Here is a 21,097-nt window from a genome sequence, read left to right as displayed (position 1 = left end):
AAACGTAAGCCATGAAAGAGGCGAGCAGGGGGGAACAAACCGAAAGGCATACCACCCCCATTGTACTAGAAACGAACAAATGAGAAATCCTATATCTACCATTTCGTTTAAGGTATAAATTAAGGAGAGGAATAATTATGCAAATGGAAAAAAATATATATATTTAAAATTCCCAATGGGGGAAGCATTCATCGAGCTGTTATTCAAGGTTATATAAGCCACCCGGGGTATGCATATCGAGGAATTCAAAAAGGGGGTGCACAAAAGTGGTGCACATAAATGGTCCTAAAAGAAAAGGAGGCCAAGGGGTTACGGTTACCCAAAGGGCACTTAGAAAAAAAAAGAATTACTCCTGCATTTTTGAGCATTTCTAAATGAATAGAAGGATGGGGGAAGGAAGAGTGACTCCTTTCCTCATATCTCCACTGACTATTTGACTAGTACTTCCTCGTCTTTTAGTTGGTTGTTCACTCTCCTCCGTGTTGGTCCTCTGGATATTCCCATTCATCGTCCTGTTGAGTGACTCGTTCGTCGTTGTACTCCTCACCGTCTTCTTCGTCGTATTCCTCGCCGTATTCTCCTCCATAGTCCTCTCCATAACGCTGATCAATCATTTCACCATATTCTTCCCCATACGCTTCTCCATAATCTTCTTCTAATTCCTCCCCTAATTCTTCGTCCAGTTCTTCCTCGTTCCCTTCCTCATCGGCTTCCTCTCCGGCATATTCTTCGCCCCCACTTGCACTCTGTTCACTGCTTATATCCTTTTGGCCAGATGGGGCCTTCTGTTCCTTCGCCCAGTCAGCGGTGTGCACGTCAAACACCGCGGTGCCGGCTAATTCGAGCTTCTCTTCGTTTCCTTCGTAGTACTTGCAAGGGTAGAAAGAGGAGGGGGTGGGGAAATCAATGTGTTCAGATGGATATATGCACATATACTTACGCAAACGTGTCCGTGCACACACGCTTACACATATATGTACGCTGGTGCAGCGCGATCACGCAAACTTCCCACAGCGAACAAACGTGGAACATAAAAAAAAAAAAAAGGGGGACGGCTCCACATGTCCACACAATCTCATTTGATGTGGACCAATAGGGCTACCTTTTCGTATAACTTATATGCGGTGCACACTAGGATGAGAAAGCCAGAGTAAGAAAGAATACTAGGGAGTGGATACTCATAGTGAGGGCTAGGCTTAAATAGTGACCCTAATTTAGACCTAATTATGTCTTTTAACAGCGCTGCGGAGCTGTTGCCTAAGGATATGATCTGACTCAAACTCATGGTTGACTAGCTAGCTATTTTTTTTTTTGCCAAAAAAGGGAATATAAAGTTGGTTGTGCAGTACCTTCACTGGGATGTACAAACCAAAGTTGACAATCTGGTGGACCAGGAGGGAGGAGGGAAGAAAAATTTATATTTATTGCGTGGATAACATTGCGAAAGTGTGCAAGGCAGTATGCGGAAAAATGAAAGAACAAATGTGTAATGAACTGAGTCAGCAGTGTGTTACACATCGGAAGTGCCATATGTGTACACAAGGAATATATGCGTTACGTATGTGTGTGCATGTTTACTTTTGTGCCTGGGGGTGAAAATGGCTTGGGAGGGCATCATGGGAGTTTCCCCGAGGTGCGTATCTTTTCTCATCTCCTGGGGCAATGAGCAAGTGCGCATGACACGCGTAACGCTCAGGGTGTTTACGTAGGGAAGTTTGGCCATGCGACCAGACTGATCCTCCTTCTCATTCGACGGAACCAGGGAGAGCAGGAGAATTAATCTTCGAATAGTGCTTCAACGTGAAACACACATTTGCAAATGTGAAATACACATGGAGCAGGTTGCCAATTGCAGGGATGTCAGTAGGGGAAAAGGCGTCCCGAAAAGGTAGCTTAATTTTTTTTCTTTTTTTTTTTTGTTTTTCCATCCCATTTTGGTTGATCGCCTTATATACAAATTGTTACACCAGGTTGAAAAGGCAAAAATGGCGTTCTTTGGAAGGGGGTCACCATAAATGGGAAATAATTAATAAATGAAAACCAAGGAGAGTAAATATAATGCGCCCCCTTGGTGGGAAACATTTTAAGCACGTTCTTTTCCCTCTTTGGGGGGTTGTCCCCTGGTCAGTTATTATGCCAAAGGGGGGAGCTTACACACGTGTGGGGTATCATTCTTGTGGAAGAAAATGCCAAAATACAGGAGCGATAATACGAAGAAAGTAGTAGAACCGTAGGCGCCATTCCCCCCGAGTGGGCAGAAAACAGAGTTGGGAAAACGGCATAATGGAAAAAAAAAAAAAAAAAGAAACAGAGCAGGAAGGGCAACTTCTCGCAACGTGGGACGCGACAGAAGCTCACCCTGATGAACCATCTGATTAGTCTCCAACGAATGGACCTTAAACTATAGACAACAAGACGGCAGGTTAATTCTTTGAACTCGCCTATTGTGATGGCGCTTTTACACTTTTTTTTTTTTTTTTTTCAACGTTCTCCTGGAACGTCCTTCACTCCTTTATGGTGTTCTGCTTTCGGGGGAGAAAACAAGGAAGCTCCGTTTCCCCAAAGTTCGGAGAAATACCTTGCAATTTGTGCTATGTATAAAGGGAGGATTACAAAAAGGGCACTTTGGCGTTGAAGTTGTTCCCTGCTCGAAGAAGTTCCTTTTTGTTTCCAATATTAGTAGCACGAAAAAGTGTGGGTTCACGGGATGTGCGTGAGGTTACATTGTTCATAGGCTTCCTGGGCAGAATGCTTAATTTCCCCCTTTTAAGAGCGCGGAGTAGGACAAGGCACTGCGGGAGGCGGAAATGGAACAGTTCACTTCTGAACACGTTTAGGTGGATAAAATGGAGATACACGTGCTTACGTGTAAATTAATGTGTTAATGAATGAAATTTTAAAAATAAGGGCAAAATAGGAGAGAAAAGAGGGCAAATAAAGGGGAACAAAAAAAAAGAGGTGAAATATAAAACGCTAAAAAAACAACTGACCAGTTATGGCACAGGGCGACATGCACTGCTTGCACTCAAGTTGGCTAATCACTGGATAGGCACCCACTGGTTTACTTATTGGCTAGAACTAAGTTTGGGTTTTTTTTCCAGCGTTCAGATATATGATAAAGGTTTCTGAAAATATCGTAAGACATGTCTGAAATGTTATACCTATCGAATTTTGCGTTTCTCTTTTTTACTTCATTTTCAATGTTGAGCAGAATATCCTTTAGCTTCGGATAATATGGTTTTCCCGACTTGAATTTTTCAGCCATATTTTTTTCGGATATTCGATTTACTTCATCGATAATTTCTTTAGTTATCTTGGCGTGCTTATTTACAGGTACGTTCATTTTAGGTTCCGGCAAGTGATCCTTCTGTTCATGCTGACATTGTTGCTTTTTCTTATAATTATAGTATCCTATTCCAGCTAGTACATTTACCAAAATGGCTACTCCTAAGACTACTGACGAGATGATCAACTTCTTTTTGAAATTCTTTTTCTTGATGTTTTTATCGACTACGTCTAGTTCTGATTTCACCTTTTCCAGAAGTAAACTTTTACATGTGTATGGAGTGAGTGAATTAAGGGCAACTAAAGCAGCCAGTGTTACCAGCACTTTTGTAATCTTCATTTTGGCTAGTAAAAAGAAAAATGAAAAAAATTTCAGCTAGAAGGCCTAAAAAGGGGGGTTAAAAGAAAAAGGAGTGAATATGTATAACACGGTAACATAGAAAGAGGTGAAGGAAAATCCGTCCAACTTCGTCACCCTTTTAATGGTGATTAATGTAGAAAGTATTTCGATTGGACCACACAGATGTATGTATGTATCGGAGGTGCTTTTGAATTTTTCTCATTTTCGCTATTTGTTCACTTCCGAGCGGGTCGATGCGAATCGATTTAAATACCTGGTCAGATCAGGAAATTTGTTCTCGTGAACAGAGTGCAATTATGTGCGTGTGTGTACTACGCGGTGGACAGGAAATTATTAATCTAGAACAATCAGCGAATGGAACTTTCCCTTATCTATGAACATTTACAGGCGCCCGCGAATGAGTACAACTGTGAATTTCCTCTTGCGGGGTGAATACCTTCTTTGCCATGTTAGTCATTCCATATATTTTTGCGATTCCTTTTTTTTGCACTTATTGAATGTACATTTTGTTGCACTTTTTTTTTTTTCTCGAAAAATACAAATTGCAACCGTGGGAAGCAGCAATCAGCACATGCATGCAACCATGCTGCATGCATGCATGCACGTGTGTGTGTTTTTTCGAATGAACAGCTTGGTGCGCTGCCAGAAAAGGCAAATCGTTGGAATATTTTCCCCGTCGTATTTGACGCTCCGTCAAAATAATTGGTGCAATTGTAACTGCGTTTGTTCTTGGAGCGATATCTTTTCCGCTAAAAGGAATTAGGGGGGACACTCCGCAAGTGCGCGCTACGCGTCGTCATCGCTGTGCAGACATTACATCAATGCATTACTGTTTTATTGCCATATTATTGCATTGTCTTGCATTTTTTTTTTTCGCTCTATTCATCTTTTTCATGTTGTGCCGCTGATTTCCGAACCAAATGGGACAGGGACAGTGCAAACTCTCCGGTACTGCACGGGGCGCGCTTGCCGGCGATTTTCCTAAGCGCACCCCGCAGTCCCGTGAAAATATCTGTAAAAGTGTATAATTGTACTGCTCACCTGGTTGCATTTGTCAGAATTATTTATGTATGGCGAGTGATTTAACTGCTCAGGGAGGGGTGAAAGGAACACGCTCAGGAAAAAAAAAAAAAAAAAAATACTAAATCCCGCTGGGTACATGTGTTGGCCAAGTGCACACAAGTAAGAAATTACAGACGCGGGATTAACACCGGAAGAAGGATAAAAATATTTATCTGTCCATCCTCATCCACTCATTCAAACATCACACTTGTGTGTGTTTTGAAGGTATCAACAACAGGGTTGTGATTATTTCTCGTAAATTTTTATCATACCCATTTGGAACTTTTGGGCAAAATTGCTGCATTTATCCTGATCATTTTAAGGACAAACCGATCAAGGTGCGAAAAAGAACGTGCGTAGAAATGTGCATACGTTTGTGCGTACCAGTTGGGCATATGAATCTGCCCATCGGTACGTTTTTCATTTTAGACGAGTTAACAATTTGGCTACTCCCCATTAGGTTCTTCCCCCCATAGGGTGTTTGTTCAATTAAAGAAGAAAGAATAAAATAATAATAATAATAATAATTAAAAAAAAAGAAGAAAAAATGGCTATCTCAAAATTGGATTAGTCAATTCAATGGCTTCTCCACAGCGTTCTTTTTATACTAAATAGAAGGTGCTATTTGACGACGCAGCGAAGACGGTTTTGCAATTTATCTCTCCACATTGAGTGTTAATGTGGTAGGAATGCACATAATTGTTATTGATTCTTGGGAGTAACATATTGAAGTAGATGCCCTTTGGACGGTGTCTCCTGATCGCGTGTTTCGTTATATGGCAACCTGCTCCTTCATTCTGCACTTCCCGTGTTAAGTCGTATCGGGATAAATGCGAAGGAACGGGAAGATTCCATGTAGAAGGGGGAAGCGCTGCCTTTTCGAAGACAGTCTACAATGACGGAAGAAAGGAGACAGAGCCATTTTGTTCGTTTTTTTTTTATTTTATTAATTTATACGGTGGAATGGAATTTATTTTAGTTTTACTAAAAATTGTCACACGTTCATGTGTAGGCAGATTTTTGTAAATCGTCTATGCGTTGTGTTGAAATAGGAACAGCTTCCGTGCAAATGGTGCATATAGGTAACTGCACGTTTAGGTGGACCGGATGGTAAGCTTTTAGTTGCCAACCCAGATGTACGAACGGAAAGGGGGTTACCCCCTCAGGGGGGTAACTACAAGGACACATTTATCCCTTCTTATAATGAACACGGAGGGTTAAGATAAGATAGCTCTTGTAGTTATCCTTATTGGGGGTGAAAAGAAAAGAAGAAGAGTTATTGCAATGCAGGGAGAGTCTTTGTAAATAAATATTGCTCATTCGATGGCTTCACTAGTAGTCGCAGCCTAGGGGAGATTACTTTCAAGGAAGATGGCGCGTGCACAGGTGGGCATTGAACAAGAGAAGAACGCCGCTTTACATAATACGTTATTTTATTTTGCTACCATTTGGGAGGACCACGAAGAGGGAGGAATTCCTGTCCGTGTTGCCTCTTTTCACGAGAGAAAAATTTGAACACCAAACACCGTTCACGTGGGAAGGAGGCGTTTGCATAATGTAAAGGGGCGCTATGGACTCATCGACGGGAACTTTTTCCTTTTCACCACTTTTACAGATGAGCTCATTTACGAGAGGGAAAAATGAAATAGTGAAGTTGGAAAATAGCAAAGTAGCAAAATGATAAAAGAAAAGAATATGCAATCGAAGTTAGTGCTTTTGATGGGTCCTTTTCCGGGTTCTACCTTTTTAAGGGTATAGCAAGGTAGACGCCGAATAAGAGCAAAAGGAATTGTTCACTCTCAATGGGGAAACCATTGCAAATGCGGAATTCAGAATAAGGGTCTTATTTCAAATGAAATTCGAGTAATTCTTTCGCGGATGGACTTACGCACTTTGGTTTTTGCCACCGCATTCGCTTCGTTAATTGCCGCGGCGGTTTTGCTATTGTTTTGTTGTTCTTTGCCATTTCTGATTTGATGAGGTATTTACGATGCAAAACTGCTTCGTCAGCAGGTAAATAAATGAGTAAAATGATGAATAAACTAGTGAACAAATTAGTGAATAAATATTTCATTCGGTCCAGAGCAGAAATGCGCGAATAATGGCGGAATGATGGAAGGTGCAATTTAATATGCGGTATAAATTGCGCTGAGTTATTTTCCCTCTTATTTTAAATCTTAAACAAAATAAATGATGTTTTCCAATTTTTTTTATTCGAATGGAGTTAAAAAATAATTATGCATATATTAGTAACTCGCTTCTTTGCGCAGTTTCAATTTGTTCATTTTTAAATCGGCAGAAATGAATCAAAGAAAAAAAAAAAAAAAAAAAAAAAAAGTTGTTCGTCTTTTTGAGTGACGCCCCATTTGCGTTTTCCAAGAAATTCTGGGCAATTTCATTTAGCCTAATTTTTCTCCACAGGTGGATATATATTTGTGGGATTGTTTGGATATTTTATTTTCTTTTTTTGTGTGAAGTTTGCCCGCATTTTTGCTCAAAGTTTTGTGAAAATTTTGTGGACTTTGCATTTTTGAAGCCGAACAGGGGTTTTCCTTATAACACCCGGTCGCGTTGCATCCTATATAGTCGGCTCAAATGAGGATCGTACGGATGTCTCCAATTCAAGTTTGGCCTAATCGAAGAATGAATAATTTTTTTCAATGGAAAGGAAAAATTATTTTTTAGAACTCATTGAATGATGTTAAGCAAGAATAGTTGAAGGGATGAATTTTCCCCCAAGAAAGGAAAAAATACAGAATGAAGGACTGCTACCAACTGAAGCCTAAATTGTTTTATCCAGGGAAGTTCCTAATTCGGAATAACAATAAACTTAGAGAAGACACCCTAAGGAAGAATTCATTATCTGAGCAGAGAGAAATCACAGGATGTGAAGAAAAAAGGGGGACCTTGTGGGTTTTCACCTTTTCCGACGCATTTCTTTGGGCGTTGGCCCTTTCTTTGTTCTATACCTTAATACAGGTAAGGGGGGAAATGATGCTACATTTTTTATTTCGTCTCTCTGCACCCCGAACGTTCTTCTGATTTGTTCAACTTGAAGGGCGGATTTCTGAATTTTCCCTTAAAGGAGGCCCTCCCCTGGGATACCCATTCCCCCCCCTTCCTTCTTCTGCAGAATGTACATTGCCCTGAATGGCCAAGAGTCAGTTATGACGGAGTCAGGAATCTGTCGAATGGTAGGAAGTGGAGAAATCTGTCTGAGGGCATTCCATCTCATGTGAAAGGATTCAGGAGACCCCATTTATCGGAGGACGGAGAAATAGTCTTTGAGGCAAAAAAAGGTAGTGGCAAAGATAAGGATTTGTCACCAGAAATTCGGAAAATATATGATAAAATCGAAAGGGGCTTCCCGAAGGAGTACTCAAATATGTTAACTGAAAGAGACAAAAGAAGATGTGTCGAGAATGTGATGCTTTTTAAGAATAACAATTCGGAAGAAATGACTGATGAAGAATTGAACGAAAGGATTGGTAAATTAAAAGGACCTGTAGATACTGGAACCATGCTTTATGTGTGGAATTATGTTTATGACCATGAGAGGAAGAAGTATATTCGCATGGTAGAGGACATGCGAGAAGCATGTAGAATATTGGCTGACTATTATAATGTCCCCTGGGAGTGCGAAATGAAAAAATATAGTTACGCTCACGATAAAATGATAAAAATGTTATTGAAAAGGGAAAATTTTGAAATAAAAAATATCAAGGAGTTTGCTACTGATGAGCCTATATGTGCCAGGTGGGAATTTCAGAGGTACCTGAAGCTTAAGCAGAGGTCGTGGGCCGATTTTACTGAGCGTATGGGAAGGAAGTGGACGAACAAGTTGGAACACTCCTTTAGGAAGGTTAAATGCGTGGACATCTGTTGAATGTAATTTGAACGTGGAGGGAAGGGCAGCGATGGTGTTGGCTAATCATGGAACAAAGCGTATGGAGATGCCAAGTTACTCATGGCTCAGTGCTTCCCAAAAGTGGGCTTACCTCTTTAATGGCACCTTTAATCTCGGTGCGTTCATCGCACCAGTTGTGCTCAAATGAAAGGGGAAGGGCCTCCGTTTCGTCAATTGTTTTTCCGTCATTTTTAGTTATATTTTAAATTACATTTTGAATGTTTGTTTCACACCATTTTTACCATTATTTCGTTATAACCGCGTGAAAACATCTACTTTAGCAGTTGTTTGCAAAGTGGTCTGCAATTTGGCAGAGACACTTATCGGTGGTAAATCAGGGTGAACGCCCACGGGCGAATGCACCGAGGTAGCATCCACCTCAGCTGCGTACACACAGCAGGATAACCGCACCTGTGAAAATTCTGTAGCAGCTGGCGTGAAGTTAACTACATTTGTGGGGAAAATGTTCGCGTAGTGCGAATTCGTCGGAAGGTAACTTTTTTATCCCATCATGAATTGTACAAATCGATTGTTTTGGGAAAAACCCGTTCTGACACATAATAAGGTACCTTTCCTAAGATACAGACTTAGGGTAAAAAAAAAAAAAAAACGGAGACTAAATAAGGAACCAACTGAACGCGTGACCAATAGAACTGTATATACATTTTGTTACATTTTTTCTACGTTCCGCGCACTCGTGCGTTCATGCGCGGATTAAGTGACAAATTGCAGGTTTCATTAACATACCAGAGGACAAAAAATGTACTAACAGAAAGAAAGACGACGTACACATCCTGATTGCAGGGCTTTTTTTTTTTAACCCTAACATAATGTGTCGTTCAAGTAAGAACAGATCAGAATAGAAAATAATTTAAGGAATTATACTATACTGTGATTTCTTTCAAGTAGGATTAATTTAAAATGATTCCTTTTTTTTCTTTTTTTTTTCTTTGTTTTGTTTTTCCTTTTTAACTGTTAGATTGCGCGGTACATGTGCGGAATATTTATTCTTAAGGAAAACTGGACAACGTAGTTTATTCTTCCGTTGCTGTGTCTGCATAGGTATGTGTTTTTTATACGGCAACTGAGAAGGAGCAATTTTAAGAATGTACCATTCAAGAAAAAGAGTAGTACACATATCTGCATGAATACGTTTTATAGAAAGAAGTAGTCCCTACATAATGTATCAATATACTGATCACAGTGTGTAAAAGATATATATTACACATATATGGGATATGGAAGTCCATAAGTTCTAAATATGTAAGTATATATATATATATATATATGTTGGTATATATATATGTATGTGTATGTATATATATATGTATGTGTATGTATATATATGAGTACTCGTACACACTCAAACCCCTAATAATAATAACGAATGAGCAATGTTAATTATATATATCAATGAACAGCACAATACATATGTATACAGAACATATATATATATGTACACAAAGCATATGTGTACATATTAAAAGAAAATAAATAGTACTATCATTTTAAATAGAACACTAGGATGAATTGCACAAATATAGCAGTAAACTCCATCATACATATTACTACGAAATATCATAATAGGTCGATTTGATGAGTATATATAAAATCACAATATAACATCAAAAGTTCCCACCTAAAAGGGGAATAATTATGTACTCATCCTAATTTTTAAAATCTTCTATATTTGTCATTTCTTGAGAGAATATTATATTTCAACATTTTATCTAACATTTTTGATTTTTTCCTTCGATAATAGAATCGGAATAGCACAAAGGAAAGGATAACTCCTATGCTCAGTGTAACTATCATAAAGGATGTGCCAAATAAAGTTGGGTTGGTGAATGTCAATAATCTGGTAAAACCACTGCTGTGAAACAACGATGCTATATAAAAAACAAAAAGAGCCAAAGCAGGGAGGACCTATTTTTTATTCGTACGCACAGTGTGTGTCAGTGCATCAAAAAAATCCTATACGCCTGAATCCTATTCTTCCTTCATGTGCTTTTTTCCCCATGTATGGTGACATATCTATTTCAATCTTGGAATTTAATTTCTTGTACATTTCAACCAGCGCGTTGTCCCTACGGGGACGTGTACTGAAAATACCATAAAGTTCATTCCCTCGTCGTCCTTTATGCATATGATAGCGAATTTCATCATCATAATGAACACCATAGTCATCATTTCGCTCCTTAAAAAGAGTGTCTACACTTCCACAATTTCTGGACACGTTATCAGCATAGTTATTATTTGGTTCCTTAAAAATACTCTCCACACTGCCAAAATTTGTGGATAGGTCATCATCACGATCATCATAATGATAATGATGACGATGATGATGATGATGGGGATGGGGAAATGTGGTTTGTTGCTCTTTAAAAATGCTGTCGGTACTACCAAAATTTCTAGATCGGTTTTCATCACCATCAACGTAGTCATCGTGGAAATGATCTCGTTCTTCAAAGAGACTTCCCACACTGCCAGAATTGGTGGATATGTCAACTTCCTCTTTGGTACAATAAAAATTATGCAAGTTCAGGGACTCATCTGACTGGTCAAAGTTATCACGATGCTTCATTCCTTTAGGTTTTTCTTTTAAACTATTCATAGAACTGTCCATGGAACTGCTGCCGTTGATACATCTTGAATTAATACTGTCCATATAGCTGCTTCTTGTACATAGGGAATTAGAACTACCATCATATTTTGTTGCACCTAAGCGGTTCTTCAAAGAGGTGTAGTATGAAAGACCATCATCCGCTGCGTGCCTTCCATTTTTGCCATGTATGGATGCATTTAATCGGTTAAACAATTCTCTATCGTTGCTACTGAATAATGGACCGTTCATTTTTTGTTGCGTTAAAATGTGATTTCGTTGTTCATGCTGTTGTGTTTGTTGTGGTGGTGGTGGTGTTTCTACATAAGTTTGTTCATATCCCATTAAGGATCTACTAATGCGGCAGATGGGGGAAGTTTCGAATTGGTTAGTTGTTCCTGACTTGCTATTCCATGATGTGCCTAGTTTAGTTACCTACGGAGGTTAAAAGAGTATATGCAGAATTTATGAAATATGAAATGATATAAAGCGTAGACATTAAAAAAAAAAAAAGAAAGTGAGGGGAGTTTTTAATTTTTAGTCAGAAGAATATATTGTAATCATAAGAAATGTGTCAAATTTTTGGAATATAGTTGCTATTATTATACATTTTTTGGATGTTGCCAAGAGGAAAGGGCTAATATGAGTATTGGAAATTTTGTTAAACATATCATTTTGTTCTTCTGTTTTTGTTCGTGCCTCTAGCGTAAAGAAGGTTCGAAATTGTGACATGCTTTTTGTTTATATATATTTATGTAGATTATATCATTATTTTTTTCCCCCTGTTCATAGGGAATGCTAATGAAATCGTTTGCGTATGTAACGTACTGTCTTGTTCTATACTTTGTGAATTGTACCTCAAATGAGGAAAGTAAATTAAAATGCATAATAACATATATAAAAAAAAATGTCATAATGCAAAATGAAAAACACATATTTTATTGAATATTACATTACTTAAAAAATAATATTCAAACTGTTAGTATTGTGAAGGGACGCTAGATATTTTTCAGTTATATGGCACTTCTAGCTGTGGAATAATGCAAATTATGTATTTCAAAAAAAAAAAAAAAATACATATGCACTAATAATTTATTGTTTTCATTTAGCTATAATGATGGGTAGAATAGTGATCGAGAAATTATATTAAATGTATTTTGCATGTGATTGGAAGGATGAAAATTTGTTTTTTTGTAAGTGGTATAGCGTGTTGTCATAGGTTCAAGGTAAAAAAAAATTGCTTCTCTTTTTCTATTATTCATGTCAGTAAAAAAGATATTATTTAAAATATTCTAAAAAAAAATATCCTTATAGAACCATCCTTTTTTTTCTTTTAACAATATTCAACAAAATATTATTATTATTCACTTTAATCATACTTAGATCTATGCATTCTTTTATGAAATTAATATATATTCTATGTTTTGTCAAAAATGTGTTATTTAAATTCAGAATTGAATTTACGAAGAAGAGAAAAAAGTAGAAAAATAAAAACTAATGAAAGAAGAAGCAATTTATTTTTTCCAATTATAGTCTATATTTTTCAAGGACCAACCGCGCAGCAGTTAGTATAAAAAATTATAGAATAGTTCTCATGAATGAATACTAAGATTTTTTTTTTGAGGAGGAGAAAAAAAAAATTAATACAATATAAAACATAACTCCATAAGTAAACAATAATTACAATGCAATATCAATATTTCCAACTGTATTAAAATTTGAATAGTTCTAAAATCCTTCACGCAAGGGAATACTTTTAATTATATTACCATCCAATGCTAAATTATCTGGTGGGAGACATTCACTTTTTAGAGTAATCACGTGAATGTCTGAAACCCAAAAAAAGACATTCATACGAGAAGTTCGGGTATGTAATCCTCCTTTCCTTAGACCATTCCGTACCTCCTCCGTCCCTACACCTCCTCCCTTATTTCCTCAGACATCCTTTCATTCTTCAACCGTTCCTTTTTAAATCCTTCACTTTCCTCCCTGATTAGACGCACCTTCCTTCTAAACCAGAAAAAAAAAATCAGAAAGTTGAATGATAAATCATAAACCCTAAACCCTAAACCCTTAACCCTAAACCCTTAACCCTAAACCCTGAACCCTAAATCTAAACCCTAAAACCTAAACCCCGAACCCTAAAACCTAAACCCCGAACCCTAAAACCTAAACCCCGAACCCTAAACCATAAACCATAATCCCTGAATTCTAAACCCTAAAATCTAAACTCTAAACAGTAAAACCTAAACTCTAAACCCTAACAACTTAACCCTAAAGACGTAATACTAAAGCCATAACCCTAAACCCTAAAACCCTAAACCCTAAAACCTTGAAACTTGAAGGCTGAACCTTAAAGCCTGAAACTAATCAACCCCCAAAACCTGAACCCTAAATGCTGAACGCTGAACCCCAAGCGCTAAACCTTACACACTAAAACACTTAAATCCTGAATTTTAAACCCTAGATACTTGAACACTGAAACCTCAAACCCTGAAAGCTGAACCCTAATCCTTAAACGTTTAACCCTTAACCCTAATCCCTGAACCCAAAATCCTAAACACCGAACACTAAAACCTAAACATTTAACCCTAAATAATAAACCCAGATCCTAAATGCTGAATCCTAAATCCTGAATACTAAATCCTGAATTCTAAACCTTAAATCCTAAAGACTGAGCTCTAAACCTCAATACCTGAACACACACCCTTGAATCCTAAACCCTGAGCGTTAAACCCTAGACAATAAAAAACTTAAATTCTGAACCCTAAACCCTAGACACTTGAACCCTGAAACCCTAAATACTTAACCCTGAACCGCGAACCCTCAAAGATGAACACTGAATCGTGAACAATAAACCCTGAATGCTCAAACTGAACAGTCAACACTAAACCCTAAACCATGAACCCTAAATCCTAAATATGGAATCTGTTCCCTACAAACACTTACCCTAGAAACATCTTACCTAGAAATTTTTCCTTAGAAACATATTCTTACACCCTAAAACCTGAAATCCAAAAACTGAAAATTAAACGCTGAAACTTAAACCCTGAACCCTAAAGCATGAACCTTAATTCCTGAACCTTAAATACTGAACATTAAATCCTGAACCTTAAAACCCGAACCATAAACCCTGGACCCTAAACCCTAAACTCTAAAACCTGAACCCTAAACCCTAACCCTAAACCCTAACCCTAAACCCTTAACCTCAATTGTTATATTATGGACCACTATTCTTATACCCTGAACCCGGCTCCTAAACCTTGGAGCCTTTTTTATTAGTAGTTGTGCTGACCCTTGCTAATGTATGTACTTTCAGGTGGTAACCTTCATTTTCAGGTATTTGTCATTTTGGACATTTGATAATGTGTGTACTTTGATGTGGTAAACCGAATTTTGCCCATTTGGTAAAGTGTGTACTTTGAGGTGGTATGCCTAATTTTTTGGGTGCAGTTGTGTCGAAATTCTGTTTAAAGAAATGAAGAAGAGGTCACGGAAACAGAATTGTACGCAACTTTAAAAAGAAAAAAGTAACTTAAAATGAACAAAAAAAAAAAAAAGCAAATATGCGCGATCATACAAGCATACACATATATATGCGAATTTTACAAGCCGTGCCCTTGCAACCTCACAGAAAAGTGTACCACAGCAAATATAACAGATTTAAAGCGTCGCATTCTATCTGGCATAACCATGCGAATTATGTGTGCCGCCGTCGCCTTTTTCTATGTGTTACCTCCTTAAAATTTTAACATGGAACTTCCAACTCGATTTCGATTCAATTTGTGCGCACCTTGCAGACGATCTTATTTTTAATGAAAAAAACTAAGCAGAACTCCGTGTTGTGATAAGTACACAAATGTGCGCGAGCCGGGAAGGGGTACTCCATCCGAATTTCTAAGGTGTAACTAAGAATTTCCATAACGCGAATTACACCGATATGCGCGTAGGAATATACGAAACTATGTTGAACGTATGGTCACATTTCTTGTGTCCATGGCGCGGGAGCAACAAACGAAAAATTATTATCCTTCGACGTTGTCGCGTCATAGCGTTAATTATTAATTTCAAATCAGGTGCGCTAGGCCATTCACAAAGGGTGGATTACGGCATGCGACGGCCAAACGGTAAAGGAATTGAACGCATCGCACGCACAAATAGGCCATCACAAATAGGTATAATAATAAATAGGTGTAATCATAAATAGGCTACCTTCAATAGGTGTAATAACAAATGGGTGTAACCACAAATGGATGTAATCACAAATGGGTGTAATCACAAATGGGTGTAATCACAAATAGGTGTAATCACAAATAGGTGTAATCACAAATGGGCATAATCACACATAGGTCTAATCATACGCAGACCATCACAAATTGGCCATCACAATGAGACCACCACAGATGGGTGTGATCGCAGATGGGTATAATCATAAATGATCAGACACAAACGGGCAGTTGGCTCTTCATTGGGCGGGGAAAGGTACAATACCACGGGAGCTTACCATTGCTATTAAAAAAAAGGGGGGGGAAAGGAACCAACCATCTCATAGGTTCACTTAGGATGTAAATGTAAGGAGAAGGCAGGAACAAAAAAAAAAATCCATATTGCATCAGCCCGTCATCGAATAATTAAAGATGTTGAGCCATCCTCCACAACGCTCCTCCTTCCTTTGCCCTTTTGTTCCAACTTCCACCTTTTATCTTTGTTGAGTAATGTACTTCCTGCTTGCGCTCGCTCTGTTGCTTCTCATCTTCTGTGCCAAAATATTAGTCCATTTCTCCTTGTTTCGGTTAATACTTCCATTCGTTAAATTGCGAAGACGATGTAGTAGATTTTCAAATGGTATAGTCCATACATATTCTTTTCTCCCTTTAGTAATAAAGTTCCAGAAGAAACTTTCACATGTCCTTTGGATACATTCCAAATCGTGCAGAAGCTCTTTCTTGCATTCTTCCCACCACTCTAACTTGTAATCATCTGGCAAATTATGGGCTTCTGCTACGCTGGAAAACCATCTGTTCAAATTATTCACCATGGCATAATACTTCCTTTCTAAGTAGATCCCATTGTAAAAGTATAAAATAAATGCCTTTCTTTTACTGGTCCTAATAAATAATGTTTCCGGCATGTTCAATATATACTCATCTGTGAAGTCCTTCGAAATGTCCTCGATGGCGCAACCATATGGGAGCATTGGTCTGTACTTGTCTAGGATACGATTCCTCCAATTGGGGTAAGCAGTCCCACTGTATTGCCTTGCATGGGCTTCATGACTTTGTTGAGGGTAACTTCCATATCGTTGCGGGGGGCACCTTCTATAAGTTTGATGAGGGTAGCCTCCATAACGTTCCTGAATGCAGGGCTCCCTACCATTTCCCATGTCGGACCCATCAAACAGACTATCATTGGACCTGTCAAACAGACTATCATTGGACCAGTCAAACAGACTTTCATTAGACCCGTCAAACAGACTATCATTGGACCTGTCAAGTAGATTCACATCGGATCTGTCAAGCAGACTCGCATCAGACCAGTTGCCCCATGCGTGTATCTCCCCGTGTGAGTTACTTTTCTGGTTATTGCTACTGTGGCCATTTCTGGAAGTGTGGTGGTTCCCATTCGTGTGCTGCTTCTCCACGAATATGGAATCGTTTGAAGAAAGCAATAACTCGGACAAACTTCTTGAACGCCCAGATGGGTATGTCCCTATCAAGGTCCCCACGTGCGTTGCCCCATTTAAGCTCTGCAAAGGAAGGAATAAAATAAAATAGAAAAGAAAAGAATAAAGTAGAATGGAATAAAGTAAAATATAATGAAATAAAATAATCTGCCGTGAACAGCGCAATGGACAACATTAAAGGGGGAACGCCAAGGCGGGGAAGCAAATAGATAACGTTTACAATGATAAATTTGGACAAAGGGACAAATTGTATTTTGGCATATGTTGGCACCACTGTGATAAGAAAAAGAAGGAATAAAGATAAAAACGAACCACGTACAACTTCCACGTACCTGTGACTCAGTCCAAAGTAGGACAAAGTACATAACAAGTAAAGGGTATACCAACAAACGACGATCCTTCGGAAAAACCATTTTGTTTGCCGTCCTTTCTGTGCAAGACTCGTTTAATATTCAGTTTAAAACAAAATATAATTTCTTTTTTTTTTTTTTTATTATTCATTATTTCAACTGGAACACTGTTGGATGGATTCACTTGGTAGTAGGAATTTCTTGCTTGAATGGTTCAACGGTTCTTTTACACTTTTTTTCCCTGCATTCACTTTTGCGCATAAGGTAACTTGCGTATAATCTTTTCACATGAAAAAAGAAGGAAAAAGAAAAGGCTCAGTAGGAATAATGCTATAAATTGACACAGTAGAAAAAATACGGTTACTATATAATAACTGTTACGGCATAATCACGACATAATCCGGACATATGTTGAACGAAGAAAAAACAGGGGATGCCCCAACTTTTGCGCGATTTCTAAATCAAACTGTGTTTTTAAAGATGGCAAAAAAGAAGGCAGTAATTGGACTGTCACTACCTTTGATCACATTGGTTCATAAGAATTAGGCGAAGCGGTAGAGTACTATGAGGGTGTCATATTTAATATTCTTATAAATATGTACTTTTAGAGTGACAACATAGAAAGAAAAGGGAAGAATTGAACTCCCACTTTTCAGTTTCTTCTAAAAAATATCCATTTTTTCCTTCTTTCATGTCGTTACAATTATTGTAGAACGCATCGGAAGTTTTACAAAGCATTTTTTTAATTTTTTTCCTTTTAGTATCCGCCTCTGCGCTTAAGCTAGCTAGCTAGCCGATAACCTCTTTACGTCAAAAAAAAAAAAAAAGAAAGAAAAAAGAAAAAAGGGAGGGGGGAACTATTTTCATGGAACATAATTTTATACATTTATTTTATTAAAAATGTAATTATCAGAATGTGAGACACTTTTTAACACGGAAAAATTGTGTTACACCTTTCATTCCTGCGCATGCCTTATAAATTTCCTTTTTTTTTTTTTTTTTTTCTCCTCATTCATACCAGATTATAGATAATATAAAAATGAAAACTCCGGAAGAGGACCTCGACATCGCGAACAAATTGTTGTTTAAGAAGGTGATAAAATGAAAATATACTTGTTTATTTTACCTTATTTTATATTTATTTTCTTCTTATATTATTATTTTTTTTTTCTTCCTTCTTCTTATCAAGTATTAGTATTTTTTTATGTATAATTTGAAAATATTTTCTTCTTTATTGTATATAGCTATCGTAGAAATATATTATTTTAACCTTTTAGGAACAAAAAAGTGAGCGCATGGGTTTTTTCGTTCCTTTTTTCCAAATCGCTTTTTCCTTCATTTCTTCAATAAAAGAGAAAAAAAAATTTTTTTTAAATAAAATTTTTTCTTTATCGAAAAAAAAAATATATTTTTTTTTAAACGTTATTTTCTTTCCCGTTTTTTTTTCTATTAAGATAAGACAGAGTAAAATATAAAATGCGAAAAAGCAGTCTCTGCAGTCTGCAAGTCTGCGTATTCTGTGCCCTAGAAGCTCCGAGATTGAAATGGTTTAGTTGAAAATAATTTGAATTCTTCCTTCCTTTATATATGTATGTAGTCAGTCATTCAACAGATTAAAACATTAGTTTTGACATATCAATAATATTTTATAAAAAAAGAAGAGAGGGAAGGACCTATGGTAATATATATGCGCATATATACTGCATTGAATGCATACACTGAAGTGATAGAATACATCATTAAGGGTACGTACAACAATTTTATGTACATGCAATTTTTATTAAAATATAAATATATGTAAAATTGCCCCGAAAATAATTTTTTTCTAATGCATGTAAAAAACTTTTTATTACAGAACAAATCTTTTAAAAAAAAAAAAAAAAAAAAAAAAAAAAGGACGAAATAGTAATTTTTCTCTGTAAAAAAAAGAGGAGCACGTACACGGGTACGATCCAATAAGAAATAGTGTTTTGTCCAAATTCCATGGGGGATGGATGGATTAAGGTCTTTGCCGAATTAAGCCAAAACTGAGAAGGGAAGGGGATGAATTGCGCATTTTTATGGGTGGCTTAATAATGGTACAGTTAAAAGCAGAAGTTAGAAAAGTTCCCCTCCCCCCCCCTCTTTTTTTGAAGTATGACTATTGTATTAAGTATATACATTACTTTCAGGAGCTTTCTCCTTGAGACGTTATACTAAGTAGCAATTCTTTTGTTTTTTTCTGTCCACTGTTTGTTTTTTCATTTTATGATGAACTAAAAAATTTTTGTTTGTTTCTTTTTTTTAACTTATATAATGGTTGATAATGAATTGCGCGATAAAGAAATATCCTTGAGAGGGGCCTCTAGACTGGATGGAAAGCCAAGGCTTGATTCATTTTTTAACAAAGATGGGTTGTTATTACGATCATACGGATGGTTAGTAAGGAACGCCATAGGCATTATAATTTTAATTCATGGTTTAGGCTCACATGCAAGATTGACCTTTTTAAGACATAACGTTGAAATTGTAAATAACGATAAAGCCATATTAAAAGATGGAAATAATTTTTACCTTTATAAAGATAGCTGGGTAGAACATTTCAACAAAAATGGATATTCCGTTTTTGGATTAGATTTACAAGGTCACGGTTTATCAGATGGATTTGAGAAGCTCAGTTATCATGTAAAGGAGTTTGACGATTTCGCCTATGATGTAATGCAGTGTATTAGGAACATTCAGGATAGAATAAATGGTTCCAATGGGGGTGATCCACGGAAGGGGGAGGATAGTAATTTACCATTTCGGGAGGACCAAATATGTGGGAGGAAGGCTCTTCCCACTTACGTAATAGGTATATCTATGGGGGGAAGTATCGCTTTAAGGATGCTACAAATATTGGGAAAGACAAAAAATAGAAGAGAAGGTACGGGACTACACATCAACGGGTGTATTTCCATCTCTCCTATGATAGCTGTTAAAAAGCTACCATCGAGAAATTCGTTCCTATTTCAGAACGTCTATCTCCCATTGTCTAAGTGCATTGCTGATTGGTTTCCAACGGTGAGACTTATTAACAAATATGCGTATAAGAAGTATCCGTATGTTAAATATATTATTAAGTATGATAAAATTCGATCTAAGGAGGCAATCACGTATAGACTTGGCTATGAGCTTTTGAAAGCAATTGACACCTTAGACAATGACATAGAACACATGCCTAAGGATATCCCTGTGTTGATTATTCATTCTAAGGAGGACATTTTGTGCTCCTATGACGGATCCCTATCGTTCTATGATCGACTCGATGTAAACAATAAGGAAATGCACACATTGGAGGATATGGAGCATACCGTCGTTAAGGAGCCCGGAAATGAGGAAGTTTCGAAAAAAATCGTAGATTGGATTATGGGTTTGCCGTCGTCAAAAGGGGGCAGCATATGTCAAAGGGGGAAGAACGCAGTCGTCGAAGGGGAGCAACACGTTTGAGGTGGTTAGTATATAGGAGGTGTTTCTCCCTATGAAGAAAGGAATGCACATGGTTCCCCTTCTCTCTTTTTTTTTTTAAGGAGAAATATGCAATCCACCTTTTTTACCAACACAGAGAGTGAACGATACGATCGCGCGGGAATGTGTGTACACCTCGCAGGAGTGACATTTTGTGTGACCCACCTGTTTTTTTCTTTTTTATTATTATATTTTTTTCATGTTTATTAGTGTTGATCATTTTATTGTGCATTATTTATTTTTCTTGGTGCTCCTTTTTTTAACTCTTCCCCGTATGGATTAAAAAAAGGAGATTTTAGTTAGCACATTTGTTCTTCTTTTAAGATGTACATTTTGCGCAGTGTTATTTTTTTTTTTGGAC

General features: G+C 37.3%; 5 protein-coding genes across 5 annotated transcripts; 2 read left to right on the top strand and 3 right to left on the bottom strand.

The window, feature by feature from the left end:
• Nucleotides 1–467: 467 nt before the first annotated feature.
• PCOAH_00015480 (Uncharacterized protein) lies at nucleotides 468–1,285 on the bottom strand (the record flags this gene model as incomplete). The annotated part of the gene is made up of 2 exons (XM_020058357.1): nucleotides 468–869; nucleotides 1,103–1,285. The coding sequence occupies 2 exons, from the start codon at nucleotides 1,283–1,285 to the stop codon at nucleotides 468–470; spliced, it is 585 nt and encodes a 194-aa protein (XP_019913960.1).
• A 1,776-nt stretch (nucleotides 1,286–3,061) lies between these two features.
• On the bottom strand, nucleotides 3,062–3,625 carry PCOAH_00015470 (Early transcribed membrane protein; the record flags this gene model as incomplete). Its single annotated transcript, XM_020058356.1, has 1 exon — nucleotides 3,062–3,625. The coding sequence occupies one exon, from the start codon at nucleotides 3,623–3,625 to the stop codon at nucleotides 3,062–3,064; it is 564 nt and encodes a 187-aa protein (XP_019914192.1).
• Nucleotides 3,626–7,465: 3,840 nt separating this feature from the next.
• Nucleotides 7,466–8,594, top strand: PCOAH_00015460 (Uncharacterized protein; the record flags this gene model as incomplete). The annotated part of the gene is made up of 2 exons (XM_020058355.1): nucleotides 7,466–7,687; nucleotides 7,842–8,594. The coding sequence occupies 2 exons, from the start codon at nucleotides 7,466–7,468 to the stop codon at nucleotides 8,592–8,594; spliced, it is 975 nt and encodes a 324-aa protein (XP_019914084.1).
• Nucleotides 8,595–15,916: 7,322 nt separating this feature from the next.
• On the bottom strand, nucleotides 15,917–17,313 carry PCOAH_00015450 (Uncharacterized protein; the record flags this gene model as incomplete). Its single annotated transcript, XM_020058354.1, has 2 exons — nucleotides 15,917–17,047; nucleotides 17,233–17,313. 2 exons carry the CDS (start codon nucleotides 17,311–17,313, stop codon nucleotides 15,917–15,919), a joined length of 1,212 nt encoding a protein of 403 aa, XP_019914020.1.
• A 2,232-nt stretch (nucleotides 17,314–19,545) lies between these two features.
• Nucleotides 19,546–20,718, top strand: PCOAH_00015440 (Phospholipase; the record flags this gene model as incomplete). The annotated part of the gene is made up of 1 exon (XM_020058353.1): nucleotides 19,546–20,718. The coding sequence occupies one exon, from the start codon at nucleotides 19,546–19,548 to the stop codon at nucleotides 20,716–20,718; it is 1,173 nt and encodes a 390-aa protein (XP_019914300.1).
• Nucleotides 20,719–21,097: the final 379 nt, after the last annotated feature.

The sequence above is a fragment of the Plasmodium coatneyi genome, chromosome 7 (genome assembly GCF_001680005.1).
Source record: "Plasmodium coatneyi strain Hackeri chromosome 7, complete sequence".
NCBI classification, from domain to species: domain Eukaryota; phylum Apicomplexa; class Aconoidasida; order Haemosporida; family Plasmodiidae; genus Plasmodium; species Plasmodium coatneyi.
Note: the sequence above shows the minus strand (reverse complement) of the source record. Positions and strands in the feature narration are given on the sequence as shown.